General features: G+C 42.5%; 1 protein-coding gene across 1 annotated transcript; it reads right to left on the bottom strand.

Moving 5' to 3' along the window:
• Window positions 1–735: 735 nt before the first annotated feature.
• On the bottom strand, window positions 736–23,788 carry METAP1 (methionyl aminopeptidase 1). The gene is made up of 11 exons (XM_079991031.1): window positions 23,462–23,788; window positions 17,415–17,466; window positions 15,685–15,797; window positions 13,455–13,515; window positions 12,073–12,164; window positions 10,831–10,914; window positions 8,785–8,923; window positions 6,718–6,849; window positions 5,472–5,615; window positions 3,927–3,992; window positions 736–3,025 (listed from the first exon to the last, which is right to left on the bottom strand). The coding sequence occupies exons 1-11, from the start codon at window positions 23,573–23,575 to the stop codon at window positions 2,862–2,864; spliced, it is 1,161 nt and encodes a 386-aa protein (XP_079847157.1). The 5' UTR covers window positions 23,576–23,788; the 3' UTR covers window positions 736–2,861.
• Between the last annotated feature and the right edge of the window lie 2,827 nt (window positions 23,789–26,615).

Here is a 26,615-nt window from a genome sequence, read left to right as displayed (position 1 = left end):
ACACATGCAAATTAATCTACTGAAATTTAAGGGACCCAAGTTGTGTTCCTTAATTTCAGTGGCTCTACTCTGAATAAATCCTAGTTTCACAGCACCATTTGCCATATAGTCCTGCATTACATTATTCTGTATAACTACGGTTTAGGCTTGCATGAGCTGGAAAAACGTACACAAAAAAATTCCTGCCTTCACCATCATGGGTTGTTTTCCTAGCCAAACCCCAATTCAGCAATTACTTACCAGGCTTCTAGCTAAGGTTTTTTATATTAAAAGGTAGAGCTGGGCTATTCAGAGAGCTTCATCTGTACCAGAGGGAAGATTTTTGCATATGCAAAAAGTTGGTTAAAATGTAGAACATTCCTCTCCCCTGCCCAGTTGATTTTAGTTGATTTTCTCACCATTAAGTCTTTATAGAGCTGCTTGCAATTCATGAGGGAGGAGGCAGCTTGTCTTACTGCGGGGCAGGGGTGAGCCAGCTTGTCTTACCATTCAGGAAAGAACACTATAAATGTCTGATTCCACTTTGTTTGCAGATTGAAAATGTGCATTAAAAAGCACATGTAGTAGGATCAGTTGGGCCCAGGGCTGAACATGCCCTATATCATCATCACTGAATGGTTTCCCTGAAGAATCTCTAGATTTAATTCCATGAGCTGAAGTCAAATCCTTTAATCAAGGAGAAGATTAAAAGGGAGAAGTAGGTTATACTGCTTAAAAGTAACTGGCAAAATAGACTCCAGGGTCAACCATCCAGACTTTTAATCTCCTTAAATGTATTGCATACATTGGTTAACTCCACTCAAGATATATTGCAGCCTGTTTTCTTAAAATCTGCACATGCACGAAAGTGCTTGTAACATTTCTGAGTCACTTTACCGCCTCTTAAACACATTACAGAATGAAAAACATTGTCCCAACAATACACTTTCAGGAAGAAAAAAAACTGAGGCACTCTGGGAAAGATTTCTTTCAATTTCTTGTTGAGTTTAGTCACAACCGCCCTAAGCTGTCTAAAGAACTGGAGTTATGTGCTGTTGACATGGGAAAGATGCTGAGGGCTTTTCGAACTCCTTGCAATTCTTCTGACGAGATGTCCGACACCAGAGTAGAAATGTGGCATGTTGTGCCCATGATTTTATGACCTGATTTCTCTTCACTAGTTTACTGAACTCCCAACATTGTAAGGTTAGAGTGGGCACTAGGCAAGAAAATGTGGTTGAAAAACCACCTTTCTCTGGAATGGAAGCCTCAGCAGCAACTGCCTAAGCCCAACGAAACAAATCTTCCCCAACAGCAGTAGTAGTATCTCCCAGATCTGTATTACAAAGTTACCGCTGGAAAACGTGGGAGGATAAATTATGCCAGAATTGCTCGTACTGTACCTGGCCTAAGAACACAAGCAATTTCAAGGGCTGTCCAATTTTTGCTTCTTTCAAGTGCATTATCTTTGCTTAGAACAATTTGCTTTGGTGAAACAATTTGCAGTGGGTAACTGGAATATCGCAGTTTCCACAAAGAGCCATGAAAAGGTGGTCAGACTGCAATATAAAAACAGGATCAGCAACTTTTTCTCTATTCTGTAGACACAGTGTTCAGTCTTGGATCCCCATTATCCCTCCCCACTGGCTAAAGTGGTTGGGAATTATTATTACTATTATTATTATTATTTAGAGAATGATGGGAGTTGTAGTCCGATAGTACGGGGGAGGGGGGCCAAAGTCGAACACTTGATATAGACCAATTCTCATGACTACTTGGTGAAACCTCTCTCCTTCAATCCAGTGAGGTGGTTTTTTGGCCATCCCAGAATGGGAGTATCCAGAACAGAAGTAGCAATCCAAACACAGAGCCATTGATCCAGCTCCTGCAAAGTAGCATGTCACAATTTCTGTAATATTAACTGAAACCATGCACCAAGTGGTCTGCTTGGCAGGCAACCACTTGGCCATGGTGACATGCACATAAATTTACTGCAGATTAGAAAGATTAGAAAGAAGCTGTTAAAGAGATTGGTCTTGGACCTCTGGGACATGCCCTTCTTTAGAATGCACACAGGAGAACAGAAACTCTTCCCCATTTCAATCACATTCCTTATCTAAAATTAAAAACTAGCTGCTTCAAAGCGAACCTTGGAACATCATTGGCTGCCAAGCACTATCCGTCTTGAGGCCATGTTTTGGTAAAAAAAACCAAACTGCACAGGGCAGCTTTTCAGTAATTTTGTCCCTCCCCAGCCCCCTTAGACAGAGAACTACCTGTAGCAATTGCCAGCCAAAGAGAAACAGGCCCATCAATTAAATTATACTTCCATATACAGTAACAACAGGGTGGAAGAGGGGTAGACAGAACAAAATTCCAATTCAACATTTTCAAGTAGAAAATTCCACCGCTGAATTATACACAGATGAAAGCCCAGTCCATTTAAACAGCTAAGGAAGGGTTGTCTTTGGAACAAGAAAAAGTTTAAACTCTCAGGTGTTGTAAAAACAGAAAGGCTTGTTTCTGAATCCTTGCATCCACCACGAAAAGAAGCTGTGTGTGGCTGCTGAGAATGGCGGCAGTGACAGAAGCCCGGCTGAGGGGGTGAAATGAGGTACCATAAGGACAATGATTTGAAGGGGGGAAAAGAAAAGTTCAAACAATGTTGGGGTGGCAGGAGAGCAGAGACTGAGGCTCTAAAATCTCTCTGCTTTTCAAGCCTACGGCATTAACCTCTCAATGCAAGGCTGCATCTCCTACCTACAGTCAAGAAGAAGAAAAACAGGTGACAAATTCCCCCCCTTTTAGCCTGTACTCTTAGTGAAACACATAGTACAGAGCAGAAGAGATGCTTGGGTTCAGGCCTCCCAGCTTGGTCTACACTAGCACTGAGTCATGAAGTGAGGGCGAATGCTATCCAGCCGGCGGGTTAGGATGTCACACCCAGTATCTGTGACCAGAAGTGTGTGTTCAAACTGGGCAGAACGCTTCCCGTCTCGCGTCACAGCAGTCCAGCCATCAGGCCAGGTCTCATCTTGCCACCCACCTAATGAGAAGAATGCAAAAATTTAGAACTTGTTTAAAGGGGGGAGAACGTCATACATTTTTTAAAGGAGTCTGATCGGCAGTTTCAGTTTGGTGTTGTTGTTTTTACTTTTGTACAAATAGCCTTGATGCCTGTGTCTTTTCTTCCTGCGCCGCCTCTATTCACTTCCATTTTTGTTGTTGACTGGGGCATCCTGCTGACACTCATAATATACTATCCCAGCATATTGCTTCCATTCATTCGTCTATTCGTTATTTATTTTATGAACCACTTTCTATGAGGCGTATCAAAGTGATTCCAGTATAAAAAGAATGGCCAATAAAAGCATCAATAATACAGCACAAATTATCTCCTTAATTTAACTAAGGTCTGCATTGTGCAAAATGGTTGGCGGATAGAGAATCTACCTTACCAAATCTGTTAACAATGGCTGAAAATGGTCTGAAATGTACTTGTTACACAAAAAGGTAGAGACTAGGTAAAAGGTTGAGAAAACCAAAGACCACCTCAGAATCTCTTGAAGTAAAGTCTTTTAAGAAATATCATGCTTAACAGTGCAGCTCTTTTCTAGTGTCTAACTGGACCTGGAATGTTTTTGCGAGAATTTGACTGTTCATATGACCTTGTTAAGAACTGGTAACATTTCACTTAGATGACTTTATGGGTGATATAATCCTTTGTGCCCACATGAACAAGTTGTAATGCCAGGAATACAGTACATACTGCAAAGACATTATTTAGTAATGCTCAGTAGGAAATTGCTGTTTTGGTAAATAAGTTATATGTGAGCCACAAAGCATTGAGAAGCATTAACCCTGTAGGTGTTTCCTGAGTAGAGACCAAGAAAAGTCATTCAGAAAAATGGCTGCAATCAGAATTAGATCCACAGCTGCATAATTACCTTCACAAATCATTGGTTCTATTGTAAACGAATGGCCAGGCTTCATTACACCAACAGCCTTATTTTCTGAAAAGGCAAAAGGTATCAAGAGAGTGTAAGAGTTCGCAGAAGGTAAGAGATACAATATAAAATGCAATGGGAACTTAATGGTGGTAATTTTGTTTCTACCTCTGGATTGGGATGCAACACAAAATTGCGGTTTGTGCCAACCATAGTGTTGAAAGGTCAAACTATGGTTTTTTGAGTTCTGATTTACAACATGCAAACCATCGCTTGACTGCTTTGGTTTCCCATCTGCTCAACACTCAGCTTAAGTTCACTCCTGCCCCATTTCCATGGAGCAGCAGCCTCTTTAGGTGAAGTAATGGGCCCAAAGTCATTTGTCAATTCAGAATACAACCAGTCCCAGTTAGCACAAACTATGGTTTGCAAATCAGCCTCACAACTGGTTTGTAAATCCAAAAGAAACCGTGGTTTCAAAGCAGGCTCAGGTTCAAATGTTAAAATAATCCACAGTTTAGCTAAACAGCTCACCATTCCGCATTATTCCTGAGACCAAGGCGCTAGCTATATTTGAGGAGATACATGTGTGGTCTATACAGGAGCACAGACCAAACTGTGGTGCCAATATTGTGAAGTCAGTCTCACAGAGGACATGTAACGTATGTCAATATGCATTAGAAGTCTTTCTCTGGGTGCCCCAGCCAGGTAAAAAAGCAGGTGTGTGGCAACTCGGGAGAGTCCTTTCTCACTGGTGGTGTTTGTTTGTGGACTGCCCTTCCACAAGAAGTAAAGTCCGCTGCAACTCACTTGTTTTGTAATTTTATTGCTGTTGGTTTTGAGTGTGGATGGCACTGTTTTAAGCTGTCCTTTTTCTGCTCTTAGGTTATTAGATTTCTTTTTTAAACAACAACCTTAATTGTTCTGCTGCTTTTATTGTTGAACTGGTGGTCTTTGCATGCCATTTCAAATATACAGAGATGATAATAATATCAATAAATATATAGCGGCTTCATACAGGCAGACCTTTAGCCCAGCTCTGTCTGCTTCAAATGGCAGCAGTTTCATTAGATCCTTTGTACTGGGAATAGCAGAGACAGAAACTGGGGCTCCCTGCATGGAAAGCAAATACTCTCCTACAGCCTTCCTTAACCTAATGCCCACTATATGTCTTTGACTCCAACTCCCAACAAATGTTGGCTGGAGCTGATGGGAGTTTTAGTCCAAAACATCTGAAGAACACCAGGTTAGAGAAGGCTGCCTTACCGCCTTGCTTCCGACCTATAATAAGGCGTATTTAAGCTGATAATCGCTGTCACAAGGATGGCTAGAGAAGGTGGTTACCTTTTGCTCTTGTGCCAATCTGAATTGAACTATGTGAAGTATGTACCTCTGCTATCTCTGTAAAACTTACCCCAAAAGCTCTTTATGGCTACAGCTCACAGGATGTGGGAATTCTTTATTTTAGTCTGGGGAAGGGCATGGAATAGTTAATTCTTAATGATTGCTATCAACTGAGAAGCAGCAGACACTGCCCATACTTACTGGCATAATGTGGCACATTGGGAGCTGTGTGGAAAAGCTTATGAATCCCATGCCCGCAGTAGCTCCGAACTACGGAAAATCCATTGGCTTGAGCATGTTTCTGTATAATATTTCCCAGCTCTCTATATCGAACACCAGGTTTCACTGCAAAGTAAGTCATATGTTACTTTACTAAAATGAACACAAACAGGATCAGCTAATTGATGAAGGCAAAGGTTATTATTTGTATTTCTTTTTATATATATATATATATAAAAAATTTTATTAGGTTTTCACATTTTATACACACACACACAACAAAAACAAAAACAAAACATATATAATTTCATACTCTTACTTTCTTTACCCTCTTTCCTTGACTTCCCCCCACCCCCTCTTCATACATCCCAATTCCAATAATTAATTCAGCAAGTTCTTATCTCTCATCTTTAACATATTATTATTATATTTGTATTTCTGCCCAGCAGAAATGATCCTTTGTGTGCACAAGAACATTCAGCAACAGACAAACACTACCCCTCAAAGGAATTCTTACGGCAGAAAAGTATTCTAAGGGAGGGAATTCTAATCTAATACTTCAGAAATGCAAGATTCAAATTCTGATATTCAGACACTTATGCTGGTAATCTTTTCCAATCTAGCTTTCACTGCTAAAAATAATAAAGAAATGAACCTTTGCAAATGCCAAACATTTCAAGGGGAAATAACTCCAGTCATCTGTGCAACCTAGTTTTTTAATGTTTAACTGTCAAAGCTCACTGTCTGGCCTATTTGCAGACTATCCCACAAACAAAATCAAAACAAAAAGCTTACAGCGTGCCTAAAGCTGATAAATTTCAGAGTATGCCTTCAAACACTTCTGTTTATTTAATATTTATCACCCCTTTGTAAGGACAGAAATCTGACAAGATAAACAGACTGCAACTATCAAGATAACCAGAAAGAAATCCTGAACTTGAGGCTCCATCTCTTTCGCAGCTAAATCTCCACAAAGGAGTCCATTCAAGCCTGAGTATTCAAGCAATTTATTGCAATTAATCACTCCAGATTGATCTTTGTATGTCATTCAGTAGCACTGAAGGTATAGCTTTTGGCAGTGGTTTGGCACAGTGCATTACCTTGGATTAAGGCACACTCCATAATGACACAGCACCCAGAATATCTAGCAGTTTATCAGTCGCATGTCAGAGATAAAACAAGAAAGAAAAAATGAGACATGAAACCATAGGCTCCAGCCAGCCCTTACCTGCATCAATGGCTTGCATTAGGCACTCGTATGTCGTCTGAACTAGCCTCTTTGCACCCTCGTCAACTTCCCCAACGTAAAATGTCTCATTGAGATCCCCATGATAACCATTACGATAAACAGTAATGTCCACTGTAAAGAACAAGACAAAACATTGCGTTTCCTGTATTTCATGTTTCTGACCCTAAAATTATTATAAAAGAAATGTGATTATATCGAGGAAAGATGCCATAAAACCAGCAAGTACAGAGGGAATGAGAAGCTATATTAAGAAGCTTTCCTGACAACATTAAGGCTATGCACACTTTATTAGGAGTAAGCACCCATGAACGCGGTGTTTCCAAGGAGGCATGCAAAGGATTACACTGCAATTCGACTTCTGTCATCCCCAGACAGGTCAGAGTGAATGGGTAACAATGTCATATTGGAGAAGGAAGGGGGAACTTTAAGATAAAAAACAACCAGCTGTAGCCAATAAAAAAATCCTTTTGGCAGCAGTGCCCTGGTTTATGATGTGCGTAAACTGAAAGAGTTAACGTGGAGACAATTCTACTTTGAGACAGGTGGACTTCATAGGACAAGCTTTAGGCCTCTTACAGCCCTAGGATCTGGGGATGAAAACCAAGAGTGGAGAAGCAGAGCCAAAGGCTCAATGTGAGAGCGTTTGCTCTACACGCAGAATGTCCCAGGGTCAATCTGCATCAACTCCAGCTTTTAAAAAAGGGGTCAGAAAGACCTCTCATGAGACTTGACAGATATAAGTTTACTTGGCCACAGTTTCTGTTTTAAAATGTCTCACTGCTGGTCAGAAGGGACACTGTGCTAGACACAATCCTGGTCTGATTCAGTACAATAAGCCTGCACCTTACGTGCATTTGGCTTCTACGATTCCAACCATACGCAGCTGAAGGCAAGCTGGTTGAAACTGCACACGTCGACTCCCAAGCAAGGTGGAGAGCATAAAAGCTCTTTCGCACCAGGTCTGCTTGGGTTACCCGGCACAGAAAGAGCATTTAAGCTCTCTGCCTTGCTTGCTGGGCAAGGCCTGCTCAGTGTGCCAGTTCTCACTCTGCACATCCCACTAACTGTGGGGCGGCTTACAAGGGCTTGGGTATATGCTATTTTCGTGCATATATGTAACCCTTGGAGTTGAACCTCAATGTAAGAGACAAGCACACTGTATAAGGTAACTTCATGGGGCTTGAGGTCAGAGGATTACAACCAATGAAGTTGTTCCATTAACACAAAACCCTCCTCTCCTTCAAGCCCTACCCCAGCCCCAAAATCTTCTCCAGAAGACTGAGGAAAGCCTAAAAAAAGTTTTGGGAGGGACAGGAGCACACACGGAGAAGAAGTCCCACTGCACAGGCAGAAGTCTTTGGGCTAATGGGACAATTTTGTTGGCTAGAACCCACAGCTTTGCAGGGACCAATTTTAGGAGGCAGATTTCAAGTAGCTCACTCCACAATAGTTCCAAAACAACTCATTATTTATTCCAATATGATTTCAGAAGACGTGCAGGAAGGCACAGACCAATCACTTGAAAAGCCAAAGTACTTGGGTAGGGAGCCAACAGGCAATGCAATGAATTATATCCTGCCACTATTGGAAGATATTTAGAACGCACTGTTGCAATTCCTCTCCCCCCCCACCACCACCACTACACACATTTCCTCCATCTAAGGTCGCTGTGCTATCATTCACCAGGATGTATAGCAGTACTGGCCGCAAAAGGGATCAGTGCGCCTGAGCCCAGTTCACACATCCCATATAGAATATTCATTTGCAGCTTTGCTTCTGCACAATAGAAAAAAAAAGAAATCTCTTATGGAGAACACGCCCCCCACACACACACACCAGCAAAGCTTACAGTTTAATTTACATGCACCTAAGCAAGAGAAATGAGTTTCGCCATCAGAATTTTTTTTAAAAACCAGTAAGACCAACCTGTATTTCCAAGGCAGATGGGGGGAATCCAAATATAAGTCCTATTCATTAGTGGCATCTTTCCAAACATCATACCAAGTTTTTAAAAGGATACTAAAATTACTTAATCGGTTTTCCTACCATTAACGATATCACCCTCTTGTAAGCGTCGCCTGTCTGGGATTCCATGGCAGATCACTTCATTTACTGACGTGCAGCAAGACTTAGGAAAATTATAATAATTCAGCGGGGAAGGATAGCAATTTCTGGCAATGCAAGCCTGAAAGAGATTTTGAAATACTCATATTATTCTAAAGGAGTTAGGACAAAGGCAAGGGGCCTAAGTGTGACAATCTGGAAATATGATCCACCAAACCAACATGACTTACGTCCAAGTCAATTTATTTAGGAATGGGCTGGTAACCTTTTCCTAGACCAAATGTTTCAGTGCTGTGCTAAGCTTCTGGATTACATGGGGGTCTTCTTAACTAAACAGTCCTGTGAAACACAGCTTGCTACTCTACCCTACATTAACAGCTGTCTGACTCATATGAACATTACATACTTCCATGTAACAGATCCACAAGGGGGGGGGGAATCTAAATGATTTTTTGAGAATAATCTGCCTCTGGCTGTGAATTCAGGAGCTAGTGCATTGAGGTAGCCAAGGGACTGAGCTCTGAACCAGCAAGTCCCCAAGTCAAATGTTCCCCATACCACAAACTCCAGACAGATTTAGGCAAGTCATAGAATCATAAAATTCTAGAGTTGGAATGAACCCTAAGGATCATCTAGTCCAAGCCCCTGCAATGCAGAAATATGCAGCTGTCAGGCTCCGGGGACTCGGTTTCCTCCCTCCCTTTGGCTGTAGATAAGCAGGACAAAGTGAAAAGAGTCCCTTATCATTAAAAGTGTCTTTAATGATCACAGAAAAGAAAAAGAAAAAAAAAACAGAGCAGCCATCCTTGGAATGAAGGTACTCCCAATTAAGGTTTCCACCCACTTTCCCCCGCCCTCCCAGTCACTTCCGTCGTACAACCTGATCTCGCAACCACTGTGCTTTTTGTGTAGCCACCTTATCTGCTCTACGTGACCGTGGACTGATAGGCTGGACACTTTCCAGCGAGCGAGAGTCTGTTGGTTCTCTCTCTGTTGCTGTTCTTCACTTTGCTGTTCACCCCCCCCCCCAAGTTCTTCCCAACTTTTGCCTTCAGAACTATGCCCCTCTGCAAACCACTGTTCCAAATCTATACTGCCCCACTGCTCCTGGGCAGCTTCAGGATCTTGGTCAGGAGCAGGGGGGTGGGGAGACTCCCACCATTCTTCATCAGAGCAGTATTCCTCAGCCTGGTCTCTGACAACAGCTGTCCCATACAGGGATCAAACCTGCAACCTCAGCGTTATCAGCACCAGGCAACATGGGGAAGGACCACAGCACAAGCTCTGCATACCAAAGGTCCAGGTTCAATTCTAAACATCTCCATTTCAAGAAAGGATGAAGTAGAAAGACCTCTGTCTGAGACCCAGACCTGCTATCATAGGCTATAATATGACTTGGTATTAGGCAGCTATGTTCAATGCAGGTACAATAATACAGACTTACCTTATAAGGACATTTTAAAAGCTTATCTGAAGCCCCTGGAACTACAGCGCCATTTAAATGCAATGCATATTTTAAAAATCTTTACTTTTCTTTAAAATTATTTCATCCGCTTAATGCAGCAATGTGCAAGTCTGAAACCCTGCTGAGATAACTTCTATTAATAATTTAAAAAACTATTTCCACTGCAGGGGGAGGATGGGTAGAGTTGCACCTTAGTGCTTACAGCCTCCTTGAAACGTCCTGGCATATGTGCCAGAGTCGCATATGGGGCAGCAGAATGCCACATCCTACAACTACTGTTTACAGAGCAAACTTGGTAGGAAAGAAGGTGGGCAAGGAAGGACATTTTACAATACTATATTGGGCCCATTAGAAAATGTCAGAGGCTACACATATGGAAGCAAATGACACCGGAGAACCTTTGGCATTCTCAGGTTGCTTTAAGAAATGGAAATTGTGGTTTGAGCGATGGAGTATGTATAGTTGTAACTGCACAGGAAAATCAAGGAAGCGTGTTACCAAATATACCAATTATAAAGGCACAGCAGAAACAAAAATCCAGAAGCTCAGTGAAGTATCCTTACTAGATGAACAGCGTGGTCTATTTCTTCAGTAGTTACACCTGGCTTTACCATCATCGCAGCAACATCTAATACCTCTCTAGCAAGCTGCAAGACAAAGAAGCAGAAGTTACAGATAGGTAGCCGTGTTGGTCTGCCATAGTCAAAACAAAAAAAATTCCTTCCAGTAGCACCTTAAAGACCAACTAAGTTAGTTCTTGGTATGAGCTTTCGTGTGCATGCACACTTCTTCATCAAGAGAGAGGCCACATTCACATATAACAAGTCAGGGTTTCCGACTTATCACAGGTTACCAATGAACAAGCAGAGAATTACTGCACATTGGCCGACAGCTCTCACTTTGCTTCTCCCCTAGAGTGAGCAAGAAAAACAAATGAAGAAGGCCTTGACATCCTGATATGTCCAAACCAGGGATCTCCCATGCTACTCCTTAAGCCATAGTCACTAGCCTACCCTAAGCAATGGTTTGTTGTTGGTTTACGGACTGTGGTTTCCTAGGAAGTGGCAAACCATGATCCCTCATTCAGACATTACAAGAAGTGCAAGGCTTTCTGGTTTGTTTATTCTGCCCACGCCAGAGGAGGAATGAAATAGCAGCAATCAGAAAGTATGCAGGAGAACACTGCTAATTCATTGTAAGCTACAGATGGGGCGAAACAGACCATGAACCAGGACAAAAGTTCTTGTGATAAGAGAAGTGACGACCAATACCAAATGCGATTTCCTCCCCATGAAGTCCATCCCCCAGGAGACAGAAAATAAGTGGTAGACACTCAGCAATCACACAGCTTTTGTAACCACCATTTATATAAAACAGAACAAATTAACTGAACTTTAGTAGCTTCTTCTGAAATTTTATAAATGCTGCTAATTCAAATGCATGGGGTGTTCAAAACGAACATATTAAAGCATGCATAAAACATTTGATTAGTGTCTAAATTTAAAAAGTCATCATGCTGGTTAAAATATTTATTAAACAGAATTTCACGTACAAATCTTGACAAAACAAAATGAAATGTGGGGCACAGTTTAAAAAATTGTTATACACAAAGCCATGCAATTCTGGCAACTCTTGAGATAAGGACCTTACTAGAACTCATGCTCAACATTATTCATTACATATGGTAAGATTTCACCTTTTTGGGTACACCTCAAATTATTTGTGCTTTTCACTCACACAAGCATGCAAAAACTACTCCCTCTTAAGATTTGTTGGGATTATAACATCTTCCAAAATAGACTTACCCTACACACTATTCGCATCCCTTCTGTATCTTCTGCAGAAAGAATTTTTATCTGAGAAGTTCCTTTAAGAGCCTGCTCCGATTCAGACATGCCTAAAGAGAAACGTCAATTATTATCTAGTCATAATAATTTTTAGTTAACGGATGCAGGTTTTCCGTATCCTGAAACCTGTGCTAATGTAACTGAAATAGCTCTTTTCAAGAGAAGCAGTAAAATGACACACAACCCAAAAAACCCAGCACACATCCCCAGAGTGGCAGTATTAACAGTTAGCTTTTGAGTAGCAGAGAGATCCCTGACAATGGGTTAATGGTGAAAGTATGCAGAAGGAGATGCATGGCAAGAGGTTTATGTTATAAAGGGGCACAAAACCCACATACCAAAAAGCACTTGGGAAAGTGACTTTTCTTCTTCCTCATTCTCACGTTTTGACTACCCACCCACCATATTTGCACACCCCATTGTGAAAGAAAAGCCTAGCAGAAACTCAACATGACTCAACTATCTGACTTTTAGAAGACATCTGAAGGCAGCCCTGTTTAGGGAAGTTTTTAATGTTTGATGTTTTATCGTGTTTTTAATGTTCTGTTGAGAGCTGCCCAGAGTGGCTGGGGAGGCCCAGTCAGATGGGAAGGGTATAAGTAATAAATGTTTTTATATATTTATTATATATAAACTTTAGGGGTCTCCAATCTTCTTTGGACCTGGGGGCACATTAGGAAATCCAGGAAACTGTTGTGGGCAACATATACACAAATTCATGGAAGCACAATGAATGATGCACAGGCTTTCACCACTTCCCACCCCAGAAAACAATCAGCACCTCTACACCAAACAAATTGAATACAGACAGAAACTGCCCCCTCAAAAAAGTCAAACCCTCTCCACATATTTAACAAAAAAAAGCTGAAAGTATTGGTGAGCACTAAAGGGGATGTTTGAGGGGGCTATAGTTCCCTTGCATATCCCATGCGATACCCCACTTTTAATGGACTCTGGCCAAGCTGCCATTCAAACATGTTTTTTGTGGGGGACCTCTAGCCAAACTTACTTTTTCCCCAAGCAATTCACTTGACACAGTTCCCTAGCTAGAAACTGTGGCTGAAACAGCATGGACTGCTGCTACATACTAAATTTCTGCTATCCAGTGAGAGCATAGAGTCAATGCTAGATTTGGGGATTCAAGAAACATCACTGTTTGAGACCTTCACTGGGGTTTTTAAGTGCTTTTTGAAGCCTTGTTTTCTAAAGGAACTGGTTGCTAAAAATAAGCTTAGCTTTTGAGAAACCCATCTGAGACAAATCCATTCTGAAAGAAAATTAATGTAGCCTAAATCAAAGGCAAGTTTGAAAAGTGAGAATTGTTCTGTATCTGCAATTACCTAGCGGGTGATCAGCATAATCCGGCCTTTGAATGTAACTCGGCACAGGTCTTGTTGGCATCTAAATAAAGCACAATTGGGATTTAAACGTATTTATATTTATAGCCTATCTGATATCCATTTTTAAAGCCAAGAGCTTATAACATAACAAAACACCAAACAAAACAAGATTTCTTCCCCAACAATAAAACCATGGCTTCAGATTATAGAGTCAGATTTTTGGTAGTAAACAAACCATAGTTAAGCTGAGCAGAGTTTGGACAAACAAACAAACTATGGTTTCAGAAACTATATCTTAATAATGCAAACCAACCAACTGAGGAATTTATTTAATAAGAAAAAGAAGTAGTTATTATTTTTGTTTGTTATTATGGTTTGTATTTTTGTGTTTTTATATTGTAAACTGCCCTGTGATCTTTTGACAAAGGGCAGTATAGATATTTAATAAACAATAATAATTTCTGAGCAAAGAAATCACAGGACACTGCTTTTGGGGAAACCCCAAAATGATTATGCTTGTTGTTACATTAATCAGATCTACTGCAGAGGGGAGTGATTATCCTTTATTATCAAGTGTTTCTTCAAAAACTGAAACACCAGGTGAATTTCATCTTCCACTACTACAGGATGAAAACCCTCTTCCACAAAGCATTCAGTGCACAAAGGCAAGAGCAGAGTTACCTGCTAGCCAACTTTGTTTTTAAACTCGTGTCCCACATACATACATTGCGCAAGCTTTCTGGTTCTGCGGTACCGCCACAGAGATTCTGTCTCCCTGCTTTGCCCCCATTCATAGGTGTCAGCTTACAGATTTGAAAATAAGGGACCAGTAGCCAAAATAAGGGATTTTAGTCTACCAGCTGAAATACGAAGTTAAAAGGGACCAGGTAATTTTGGAGAGCAGCGCCGGTTTTTAGCCCTTCGTTTCCAGAGGTTGCTGCTCAAGACACCAGCCAATGAAACACTGCAATTAAATAACTACAAGCAGCAACCACTTTTCGCGCAAAAGGAAGTCCAAGCTACAAAGATGCTGCTGCAGTTCTGTATCTTTTCTCTCATGCTCCATCTGCAGCTCTCAATTCCATCAGGTGGGGCGGGAGGAAGCGGGGGGAAATAGCGCCCGAAGTAAACCCGCAGATCAGACCATCTATGCTAGTCTACCACTACAAATCTATGGGAGAAGCGCTTGCGGTCCTTCCCTTGTAGCCCTTGGAACACCTGTCCGTGCCTCCGCCTCCTCCTCTTTCTCCTCTCTCTGAACTGCTTTCTCTATGGTTGCCCTCGCTCTCCTCTCAAGGCTCCTCAGCAATTCATAGGCCATGCCAGGCTGCCCATTTCATCTGGGTCCTTCGGCATCACAGCCGCAGTACGGCCTAGCGGGAGCGGCGGCGATGGGCAGAGGGGAGGCCCCAGGAAGATGCTCAGTTCAGCAGCTATGAGGAGGATGGCGGCGGAACGGCCCGCCAGTCCTGGTGGGGAGGGGCTCCCATGGGCCGAGGCTGGTGAGAGGAGGCCGGAGGGGGGCAGGCCGGGCAGCCAAGCAACACAGTTGGAGCCTCCCTCCTCCCTGGCCAGCAGGGAGGGAGGGAGAGGAGCTGCTTCCTTTGAAACCCGGGAAATTTAAGGGACATCCATCAATAAGGGACAGCAGCAGGACATGGCACTGGGATAAGGGACTGTCCCTCCAAATAAGGGACGCTTGACAGCTATGCCCCCATTCCACCTTCTCTAACACAAAATGAGCTATATGCACCAAATCCCACGACACTCTTTGAGGTTCTTAGTACTAGAGGACCAATAAGTGTTGCCAAATCAGATCTACTCACATCAAATTGCTCTGCTGCTTAGCAGTATATGCTCAGCCATTTGCAGCCTGAAAGATACCTGTGGGCTGGGGAATGGAGCATGAGAGCATGACTATTAAATTATTGAATATCCAGCTAAAATTGATTTGACCGCCCCCTTCCTTTCCTTTGTTCTCCTTCCGTAGGATTAATTTATATTCTCCTAATGCTGTCTTCTAATTTATGATAGTGCCTTGATTTTTTTTTGCTGCAAATTGTCCCCTGAAAACCTAACAACCAGAATTGTGTAAGTGTCTTACAAAATTACAGTTCTATTACCATTTTTCCAACTGGGCAGCATAATTGCTAAGAAATTTTCTTACAGCAGTTTGATCACCAGCAGGATTTAAAAGTGATACACCATTTCAGTTATTTCAGCCACTTACCAGTGGATAATGTGGCCTAAGTTTTCCAGTATATCGATAGCCAGCCCAGGGATCTGTGTTAATGTCACCATCTACAGTCCAGGCAGAAACCTCCCGCTTCGCTTTTTCATCCTCTGTAAAAAAAAAAAACCAACAAAACAAAATTACAAAATAATGCTATAATTATAAGACAACCAACTTCATAAAAAAACCAGAAGGAATATCTGTCAAAAAGGAATTTGAGAAGTACATTCATAACTCTTCCTTTTCCTTTAGAATAGGTCTTTTTAAGCTTGCTTTCCCCTTGAAATCCAGATCCAATCTACTTTTTTTTGTTAAAAGGCTCCTGAAACTGGATTAAGATATGATACATAAGCAACCTAACCTAGATTTCAAGATTGCAACTACAACCAGAACACAGATCAAATCCTTCAACATTGTCACTAATGGCAGCAAACACAGAGCCATTATTTGAAAGTTTATGGCTTCCACGAGTGCCACGGACTTTCTGTTCACTTTCTGTGCTTTTATTCGCATCAGCTTCTCTCAGCCACATTGGCCATTAATAATATTCCAACAGCATTCCCAGCTATTTAGAAGTAACTGATGCGGTGAAGAACAGCAATGGTTAAGAAACAAAAAAGTCAAAACTCCAGTAACACACCCACTCACACTCGGTAAGACAGAGTGCATGGAAGACTCGGAAAATAAACAGAAGCTTTTTTTGGGGGGGAGGGGGAGGAACTAAAGCCTCAAACCTGCATCTGAGCTACACCGATTCAGACAAGGATAGCCTCACATGTAACTGAATGCCCATCCAAACAAATAACAAAATAAACAAAAAAAGATTATTGTACATAGAAGGGAAGCACATCAGGGAGAAGGCTAATCGAAAGCCCTTTCCCCCCACAACACCTAGCTTCTTGTTTGGAGAGAATGTGAAGGGAATGTGTGCTGTATGGAGTTGCATGCAATCACATGCAAGTCCATACCTGCAGTTTGAAGTGGTATAGTCAAGTTAGGTCCAACCGGTTGATCGCGATCTACAGGTCAATCGCCTGTGTGATTGTGGTCGATCAGTGGGACATTACTCCCGGCGCTATGTCCCTCCTTTGGCGCTGCACTGAACGTTTTGGAATGCAGAAAGCGGAAGTAGTATTCTGTTGCGTGTGATCTACATTGGTGTCGTTGTTGGTGAGTGGCTTGTCGCATCACCCCACCAAAAAAACTCAGCAACTCTGCCCAACCCCCCAAAAAGCAACAACTTTGGCTTCTCCTCCCTCTGATGCCAATGCCAATTATTTTATACTGGGAGTAGATCATAGCCTCTTGAGAGTTTGACGTGCCTAATGAGAATTGGGCCAGAATTGTGAGGGACTTGGAAAGTAATGCTTAATAAAGGAGCACCCATCTTTACACTGGCCTTAAGTTGACACTAGCAGAACTTTTCTCTCCCTATCTAATGGTCTTGAGATACAGGAGGTTGGGTTTTGGTTGAACATGAAGATAAGCATCTTAACAGAAAGAGCAGTTCACAGTGGGACAGATTACCCAAAGGGGGCCAGGCTCTCTGTTGCTGAAGGTCTTCAAGCAAATGTTGGAAAGCCATCTGGAATGCTTTAACAATGGAACAACTGCACTGAACAAGGGGCTGGATTAAATGGCTTACAACGCTCCCCTCCCCACCCCCTATAACTCTGTGCATGTCAGGGTGACAAAAGAGTATGATAAAAGCAAAAGTATTTTCTTACTTGCTTTCTTGTGTAGCAACTTGTGAGTAGCCCAGCTTCCCTTAAAACATTCCTTAAAGAAAAAAGAAAAAGGCAAGTGGTATAAAGTTAACAATGCTTTGCAATATATTTAAATCATATAAGGTAGTTCTGCAAGCTACAAGACATAGACTATAAAGTAGACAGGAGTATGTTTACATCATTAAGAAATCCAATTTCAGTTCAAACACCGTATGTTAATTGGAGAGGTCACATATGCACCACACATTTAAAGCACGATGATACCATTTTTACAGTTCATGGGGGAATCGTGGGGAACATAGTTTGTTAAGAGTGCTGTGAGCTATTAGGAGACCCCCTGTTCCCATCACAGAGCTACAATTCCCAGAGGATTACAGAAGAATAACTCCATGGCAAAAGGACCAATGGCACAGGTGAGGCAAACCTTCTTAGTACTCCATGCTTCCCCATTATTACATTGATGGTAATCCACTCTGAACAATATTTTCACAGCACCAAACAAGTAATCAGCCATATTATGGGTGGAAATTGCATCACTGCCAGCTCCACAATCCCTTAACTCCCTCTGCAGACTGTGTATGGATGCTTCCATTTCCTCTCCTGTCTCCAGGTGCCACCCCTCCCTGAGCCTCACATAGATAAAGGTAAAGGGACCCCTGACCATTAGGTCCAGTCATGACCGATTGTGGGGCGGCGCTCATCTCGCTTTATTGGCCGAGGGATCCGGCGTACAGCTTCCAGGTCATGTGGCCAGCATGACTAAGCTGCTTCTGGCAAACCAGAGCAGCGCACGGAAATGCTGTTGACCTTCCCGCCGGAGCGGTACCTATTTATCTACTTGCGCTTTGACGTGCTTTCGAACTGCTAGGTTTGGCAGGAGCAGGGACCGAACAACAGGAGCTCACCCCGTCACAGGGATTTGAACCGCCGACCTTCTGATCGGCAAGTCCTAGGCTCTGTGGTTTAACCCACAGCGCCACCCGCATCCTGAGCCTCACATACCAGCTGCAAAATCCAAATCTAGCACCGACACCAAATCTAATTGTTTATATGCTTCCATTCACCATGCCCACCTTTCCGTCTTCCAAAAGGGGTCAAACTTGCACATGAAGCCATGTTGAATCAAGTGAACATCTCTCGCTATGTAATTGCCAAGAGCAAATGTGATTATTTCACCAGCAGCTATCATGTTATGGTGAAACTGTCCCATTTTGCTATTCTTGTAAGAAAAGTAATGGGATTTATGACACCGGAAGATTTTCCATTTTGTTTATTTGCTACCTCCAGAAGCAGCTTCAGCTAGCTCAAGGACACCATTTCGCTACTGATAAAGAGAGAGATTTGCACATTTTGGCTGGTCCCCCCCCCCCCAGGCCCTCTACTTTTCCACACTGGTGTCTTCACACAAAACACCAGATTAACTTGACACACACTGCAACCCTTGAATTGAGACAGAAATGCAGCCCACTCCTGTTATCCTCCATAAACTTATTTAGACAACTAAGGGAATTCACTTCAATGGGAACCGCCTTGTGATATTCAGATGAAGGGCGGTATATAAATTAAATAAATAAATAAATAAAGCCAAAGGCTTGTTTTGTCCTCTTTTTTAATCACCCTCAAAAAACAAACAAGCATTATTTGCCTGTGAAGCATCATCTCCAGCTCTGCGCACAACCTTGAAAACAATAATTCAGCTGCCAAGGCAGCGATAGTCAAAATTACTCATATTTTCTTTACTCAAAAACCTTCCTTTTTTTTGTCACACTCATCCCCTCCCTGCTACAGAAAAATATGGAATCTGTCCCACTGTGGGCGATCAGGAGGACTCTGAAGTTCCAGATATGATGAAGCAACCATATTAGCATTGTTATGCAGGCCAGAACCATTTCCAGTAAGAAATAAGGCAACTTCCTTAAAGCTGCTCCCACAATCTTTAACAGCACTAAACATGAAGCAGCGGTGGAGCCTGTTTCACACAGAAGCAGTACCAACTAATAAAAAGGCTGGGTGTTCCCTTTGCTCTTTTTGGACTACGCTCCTAACATTTTAAGACAGTGGCTACAATCTATTCCTGCATTGTGTGGGAGGGACGTCAATACAGACCCATGTATAATGTGGGTGCCAGGAATACAGTCCGCCAGTCACACGCAAAAAGCGTTTGTGTCCTAAAAAATGTCCTACTGAACGTTTACGTTTCTGTTTACCAGCAGTGCGTTAAAAGACAAGAGAACCGCTTTTAACAGCAGAAGGATTGTTTTTGTATTATCATTTTATTTATTAGAAAGATAAGCTTGGGAGACTTACAAAAACACACATTAAAAACAAGTGTAAAAGCAAGAGCAAAAACATGATATATAAAAGAGCAGATGCAACTCATCCCTATCCCACTGAAAAATAATGCTGGATTGGATTAACTCAAGGTCCTTCCAAAGGCTGTTTTCAAACATAACACAAGGGATGAGTCATCTCCTACCACTTTGTTTATTAGGAGATGAGATTTTCTGTTCTTGTGGTGTCTAACTCATGAAGGCATTGCTAACAGTTCCCCAACATTCGTAAATGGGCATTCTTGTGTCAGCGAGAGCTGATCCAACTTAAGTTACCACTGCAAACTTTGCAGCTCTTCCAAATGGGCCAACTAACCTTACAAAGGGGAAATGATGCTACTTTTATTTTTAATCACTCCAACAGTAAGAGCTGTGTAACAGTAGAACGGACTCCCTTGGAAGGTGGTGGACGCTCCTTCACTGGGGGGTTTTAAGCAGAGGTTGGGAGGCCATCTGTCATGGATGTCTTGGTTGTGATTCCAGCATTGCAGGGGGATTAACTCGATGACCCTTGGGGTCCCTCTTCCAACTCTACGATTCTTTGATTCTATAATAATTCAATGCAAACAGCTTGTGGGGGTTTGCCTGAAAAATGGTATATGAATAACTTAACTATATATCGTAAATGACTGTGGTCTGGTACTGAAAACAAAATTTATCATGTGCTTGGATGCACCCTGTCCTTTCATTATAACTAACTGGCTCTGGTTGGTAGATCTTTGGGTTCTAGTAATAAAAACAAAATAGATCTGCACAAGCCTAAGTCTGCACATTACAGCACGGACTTGTGTTTTTGTAAAGTTTATGATTCCAAACACAGGCTTCGATCATTCGGAGCCAATGGGTTGAATAGCAGGTTGGACCTGGCAGACCGGGGTTCTAAGTCCAACCTTCCAAGCGTGGACACTGAGCAGATCAGTCTCATGTAGGTGGATGAGAATTGGCACGTGAAAAACTGAACTCAAAGCACCACTGAATGAACTAGATCAGTTTCAGTACAGCCATGCTGACTATGGCTGATAGAAGTAATCAAAAACATCTGGAGGGCACCAGGTTCACAAAGGCTGATCTAGTCAATCTCAGAGCTGGTCTGGGAGCATATGATGCTGCTATATCACTCCACCTACATCTAACGTTGAGGTACGAGTATCCTTGATTATATAGCTATTCACACACAAATAGAAGGTATAAGCTCAGAACCCATCTGCGTGTATGTGATACTGGAGGGTTTCTGCCCCAAACTACATCATTTTACACTCATGTTTACCATTTTAATGTTCATTCACGTAGTGTGAAGAGAGAGGCATCTTTCAAGTTTTGCTTCTTTAGTCTGGTTGGTGATTAAAAAAAAAGTCCCAGTCCAACCCCTAGTATTCCCAATTCTAAGCGTCAACTAGTGAAGAGAAAGGTCTCTGCCTGAGACCTTGGAGAGCTGTTGTCACAGTGCAGACAATAATGGTCTAAATGGAGAATTACCAGTAATTGTGCCTCTGGATTGCTGAGAACTGCAGGTAGGTAGAGCGCTCTGTTTGGCCAGAGCACAGGCATCTTGTTTGGCCAATGTGAGAACAGGGTGCTGGATCCAGCAGGCCAACTTCTTATGTTCTTTGGATAAATTGTCTGACTTGCGTCCGCACATTTCTATCTTATTAATGTTACCCTTCCACCTGGTGCTCTTTTAGTTGTTTTGGTGAAAAATTTAGTCATTTTAAAATCAAAACACACTTAAGATTCCTATCAGCCATTCAATGTATTAAAGGTCACTGTAAACAGATACCGCTGTTATCACTCAGAGCTTTTAGGAGCCTGAGAAACTAGAATGGCAACACTAAGTTGCAGTAACTGTCTTTTTAGAACTCTCAACTCTAGGATAGTATTATGTTGCAGCATCAAGATTCAGAGATAGCTGAACACAACACTGATATATTTCTAACCCCAGAAATTAATTGGTAAGTAGTAAGCTTATATCTCCAGGACTCAAGTACTTCTCTTTTAAAATATTGTTTTATCACACCTCTTGCTATGTGTGTAATTATAATGGTACAAGGCACAAGAAAAAGATTTTACTGTTTGTGTCTTTGGGCACTTTATATTGTTTGTGTTTCTTTTAATCAATGGAAATGCCATTGAGGTTTGAGAGACTGAGTGATTTGGGGTTTGCAAGACTTCATGCATTTTACATTTCTTTTAAGAGGGGGAAAATCTATTATTATCGCATTTATAATTATAGTTTCCTGAAATCAGCATATTAGGAAATACAGTCAGTCAACATCAGACTACACCGTATTTCATTCTTTCCAAGAAATTTAGCTCTGAAGGACTAAAATCTGCAAAGTCAACTATGTATGACTATAACCAGGAAGACAGTTGTGTCACATGGCCAAAGAAACAACTCCACATGATGCATGTTAAATAATTAACCCATGAAACTTTTAGCACAGTACAATGTCAAAGCCAATCATCAAGTGTGAATTTTTGAAATATTAGTTAAGAGGCTGTGTGTCAATCCCAGTGATTAAATTTCCCATGAGGCAGATAGATACCCTAGATATCTAAGACAAAGCACACTTCTAACCCATATATGGGCAGAAACTGGCTTGCTTCTGAAAAATAAAGGTGCCACAGTTCAAACTGACTGAAAACCTCACAAGTCAGACAAACTGCAAACCTATGCATGCAAATAAATGATGAAAGTAATGTTCCCCACACATGCTCAGAGTCACCTTTCTCAATTATGTTCTAGGACTAGGTGAGACAATAAAAAAGTAAAATAGTTTCAGGGCTGAGTCCTGGCTCCAATAAAACCTCACGCTGAAACACACTGTGCACAAATAGTGCCACCAAAAAACAGAGTTCTCTATTTTGTTTCTGAAGCACAAACCTGAAGCGAAATCCACTCTGCAATAAAAATAAAATGTCTGAAGCACTGAAACAATTACTTGTAGATAGACTGAGGGAAAAGCACACACAGCCATCATACCCGGCCCATTCTATCCGAAAAATGCCCTGCAAATCTTGATGACAGAGCTGAAATAGAGAAAAACAGCTGTTGCACATGGAAACACAGAACGGGGGGGCACACAAAAGGAAGAAGCGCTTCAGCATTTCTGTGGCCTGTTTGCAGCAGGAGGCAGGGTGCTCCATAGGCTCCCCTGGTCCAGAATGGGGGCCCCCAAACCCAGCTCCTTCCCCACCTCTCCATTTCGACCTGTTTAAGAAACCCAGGGCCACAACAGGAGGGCGCTGTTTTTGTCTGGGGGGCGCGGGAAGGAAACCCACATAGAGCATGGAAACAAGCAAATAATAAAACCCGTGTCTGTGTGGTTCAGACGTTTCCCAGGGCACTCAAGAGGCGGGGGGCGTAAGGAGGCAAACTTGCGAGGCAGAGAGAGAGAGAGAGAGAGAGTCCTGCTTGCAAAGGGGGCTGGGGAGCAGGCCCCTGGGAAGCTACTTCCGAGTAATAAACGTGCTCGGGCTGCCTGGGGACGGGCCCAGCCCTCATGCGCCACCTGCTTTTCGAGGAGGACGGGAGGAGCTGCGGCGGGAGCTCTGGTAGCCATTCGCGGGCATAAAAAACCCCCTCCCAGGAAACATGTTTTCCCTCAGCGGGCGGGGAACGTGGGAACGCCGGCCAGCCCGTGTCTTGGGCTGGGAGGAGGAGCAGCAGCAGCAGCCCGCGCGCCTCTGTCTCGCGCGCGGGCAGCAGCAAGGGCTCACCTGCGAGCAGAAGTAGGAGCCCTGGATGCCCAGCTTGATGCAGGTGGGGCACTGCAGCTTGGCCTCGCTGCTGCAGCCCGACGTCTCGCACACCCGGGCCTCCACGGCCGCCATGCTGCTCGCTGGAGGAGCCACCGCCGCCGCCGCCACAAGAGCGGCCCAGCCAGGCGGCGGCAAACCGGGAAAGGGAGGAGGGAAAGGCGGAACTCTCCGCTGACTGAAACGGGGAGGAGCTCCAGGCCCGGCCTTGCCCGGCCCTGCCTTCGTTTGCCCGCTCTGGGTAGGCGCTTCCTCCGGCGGCTGGGCGAGAGCGGAGCAGGCCGACAAAAGGCGGGGAGCGTGGGTGGGTGGTTGGAGCAGGGCGGGAATGGGACAGGGTAAGCCGAGCCGACGTCATTTCAGTCTCGGTTGCAAATATATATATATATATTTGCCTCCCTCCTTTCCTTCATGTCCGGGTGCATTCAGCCCAGGGGCGATCATGAGGGCGTGCCTCTGGGCATGTGCAGAGTGCCTTCCCTTCCAGAGACACGCGCAGCTCCGAGGCTGAACTCCCGAGTCGTGTGCGCCCCGGCGCCTCTTGCTCCCGAATGTAAGCACTAAGGATCCTGTTCCAACTTGTAAGTTTGATGGTGAAAGAAAAGGTCGGGTTGCTGGACGTGTTTTCTTCTCCAGGTTCTGGTGGCGGAGTAGTGGTGGTGTTGAGAAAAGAAGGGCTGCGGTGGGAGTTGTACCGATTTGAGGGCAGGAAAGGCCAAAGCGGGTGGGAGGTCGACTGTCAATGGGATAAGATTTGTCCATTTCGTTGCCCTCCCTATCTTACATTCAGTTCTCCACGTTTTGCAGCAATTTGCAATAAAAAAAAGAAAGAAACTTCACCAGCACGTTAGTGCCCACGTTTTTATGTGCAGTTTTGGCTAATGTGCACTTTTTTTGCAAGCAATTTCCTCCAAAGCAATGCATTTCTCTGTGTTTTATGTTCACCAGTATATTCAGTATTATGCACTTTCCCATTAAAATCATTTACACTTGATTAAAAGTGCTTTGTTTTGGCTGGAATGTGTACATGCGTGTTGTAAACAGTGTTGTTTTTGCTGTTTTATTAATGCAAAAAGCACAAGTGTTTAAAAAACAAAATCAGCAAAACGGTGTATAGAAAATCAGATATGCAAGATTTCATAATAGAATTTTTGATTGATTTGATTAGAAAGATAGCTTTACTTTGAAAAGGAAAAAGACATTACTTTTGTCAGTAACGTGTTACATCTTACAGCTGTGGTGGCTAATGGTAACCCATGACTAGCAGACCAGATACAGCACCATTTTGATGCTAACATTCACTTTGGACCCCAGTATTTTAAAACTGACCCTTGACCTAAGGGTGCTGTCCAGTAAAAATTGTATTTTGAATTGCATCAAAAAGGAAGCAAATGTTTGGCTGAACTTCATTGTCTTTCACTATTTCCCTTTATCCAGATGTTCTACTTCAATCACAAGGAATTACATGTGGAGGGGGGAAAGAGAGAAATAACGGTTTTACTTGTGCATATCATTTTAAGTTTGCCGTTTTAATATTATTGCTACAAAGGTTGTGCACCACTACCAATCTCTGCTGAGCAGTAGCAAAATTCCAGGGGGTTCCCGGCACTCACGCAGGATCGTTTCCACTGGGAATCAAGGAGCAATAAATTAGTTTATCGTACACATATTTACACCTGGGTCTACTTTGGAAAGAGCTCAGAGCATTACATCTCAAGAAGGGCTTGATCCCCACAGCAGTACAGTATTGGAGTCCAAGGCATCCTACACGCCATCTCTGTGCCTCTGTCCCAGCCTGCTAAGATGTAGACTTGGATGTTGGTTTCCCTTGATGTATTAATGACTTTGTCATTTTTAGCAACTTCTACCCCAGGTGAGGCCCTGGCCTGAAAAGGAAGCTTAGCCCGTATTTTTCTACTGTCCTAGTGTCTTCCCTTCAAAGTCCCAAATTCTAGCATTTTATTAATTTCTAACATTGACTAACTCTGTTATGGGTGCCTTGACACCCCCAAACTGTTACTCCATATCTGCAACAGTATATTATATATTATACTGTTGCAACCACCCCAGGGACCTCATGGTGAAGGGCAGGTAAGAAATACTATAAATAAAGAAATGAATGGGTTGTACGGATTAGATGCAAACGTAATGTATAGAAAATGTTGTGAAGCATTAAGAATGTAAAAATACGTAATTGCACTGTCAAGTCATCCAACCCTCTGTACAGCATTAGGTTTCACTTAATATCTTCCAATAAAAATATCAATGACTTTGGCTCCAAGACCTGAAATATACGTAGCCATGCTCTTCTAGTTTTTCACAAAACTTTCCACAAAATGAGAAAATAAAGAGAAAATTTGCAGAAAGGGGGTGTATCTTGAAGCCAAATTAAAGTACAGTGGTACCTCGGGTTAAGTACATAATTCGTCCTGGAGGTCTGTTCTTAACCTGAAACTGTTCTTAACCTGAAACACCACTTTAGCTAATGGGGCCTCCTGCTGCCACTGCGCCGCTGCTGCACGATTTCCGTTCTCATCCTGAAGCAAAGTTCTTAACCCGAGGTAATATTTCTGGGTTAGCGGAGTCTGTAACCTGAAGCGTATGTAACCTGAAGCATATGTAACCCAAGGTACCAAGGTAATGGCATTCAAACTCCCATCTTGTCAGTTGTAACAGGATGCTGGCATGTGCATAATTAAACATATTATTCTTTCTTTTTTTGTCTAGTCACTAATAATAGTTTAATCAAAAATACATTGGATAATGGGAATACATCAAGAACAGGATGTATTCAACACCCCCTCCCATTCCTTCCACATTTCATGAATTATGGATATGTAGACTATGATTCAGAGGTGCATATCTGTTTTCAGATCCACTCATAATCAGGTTTATTATATAGTTCCCCTGCAAACCGTTTTTCACACATGCATACTCAGGGAGAATATAAAAAGCTGCAATTCACTTTATTTATTAGAATGTATAAATGCTTAATATTTTACAAATTTCTAAGGGATATACAATATCAAAAACAAACAATAACAAACAAAATGCAAACTAAAACCAATAAACACCCATGTGAAAGTATATAAAAGCAAATTATGTAAAACAAAAA

The sequence above is a fragment of the Podarcis cretensis genome (genome assembly GCF_951804945.1).
Source record: "Podarcis cretensis genome assembly, chromosome: 9".
In the NCBI taxonomy this organism is placed as follows: Eukaryota; Metazoa; Chordata; class Lepidosauria; order Squamata; family Lacertidae; genus Podarcis; species Podarcis cretensis.
This window is presented reverse-complemented; position numbering and strand designations above follow the sequence as displayed.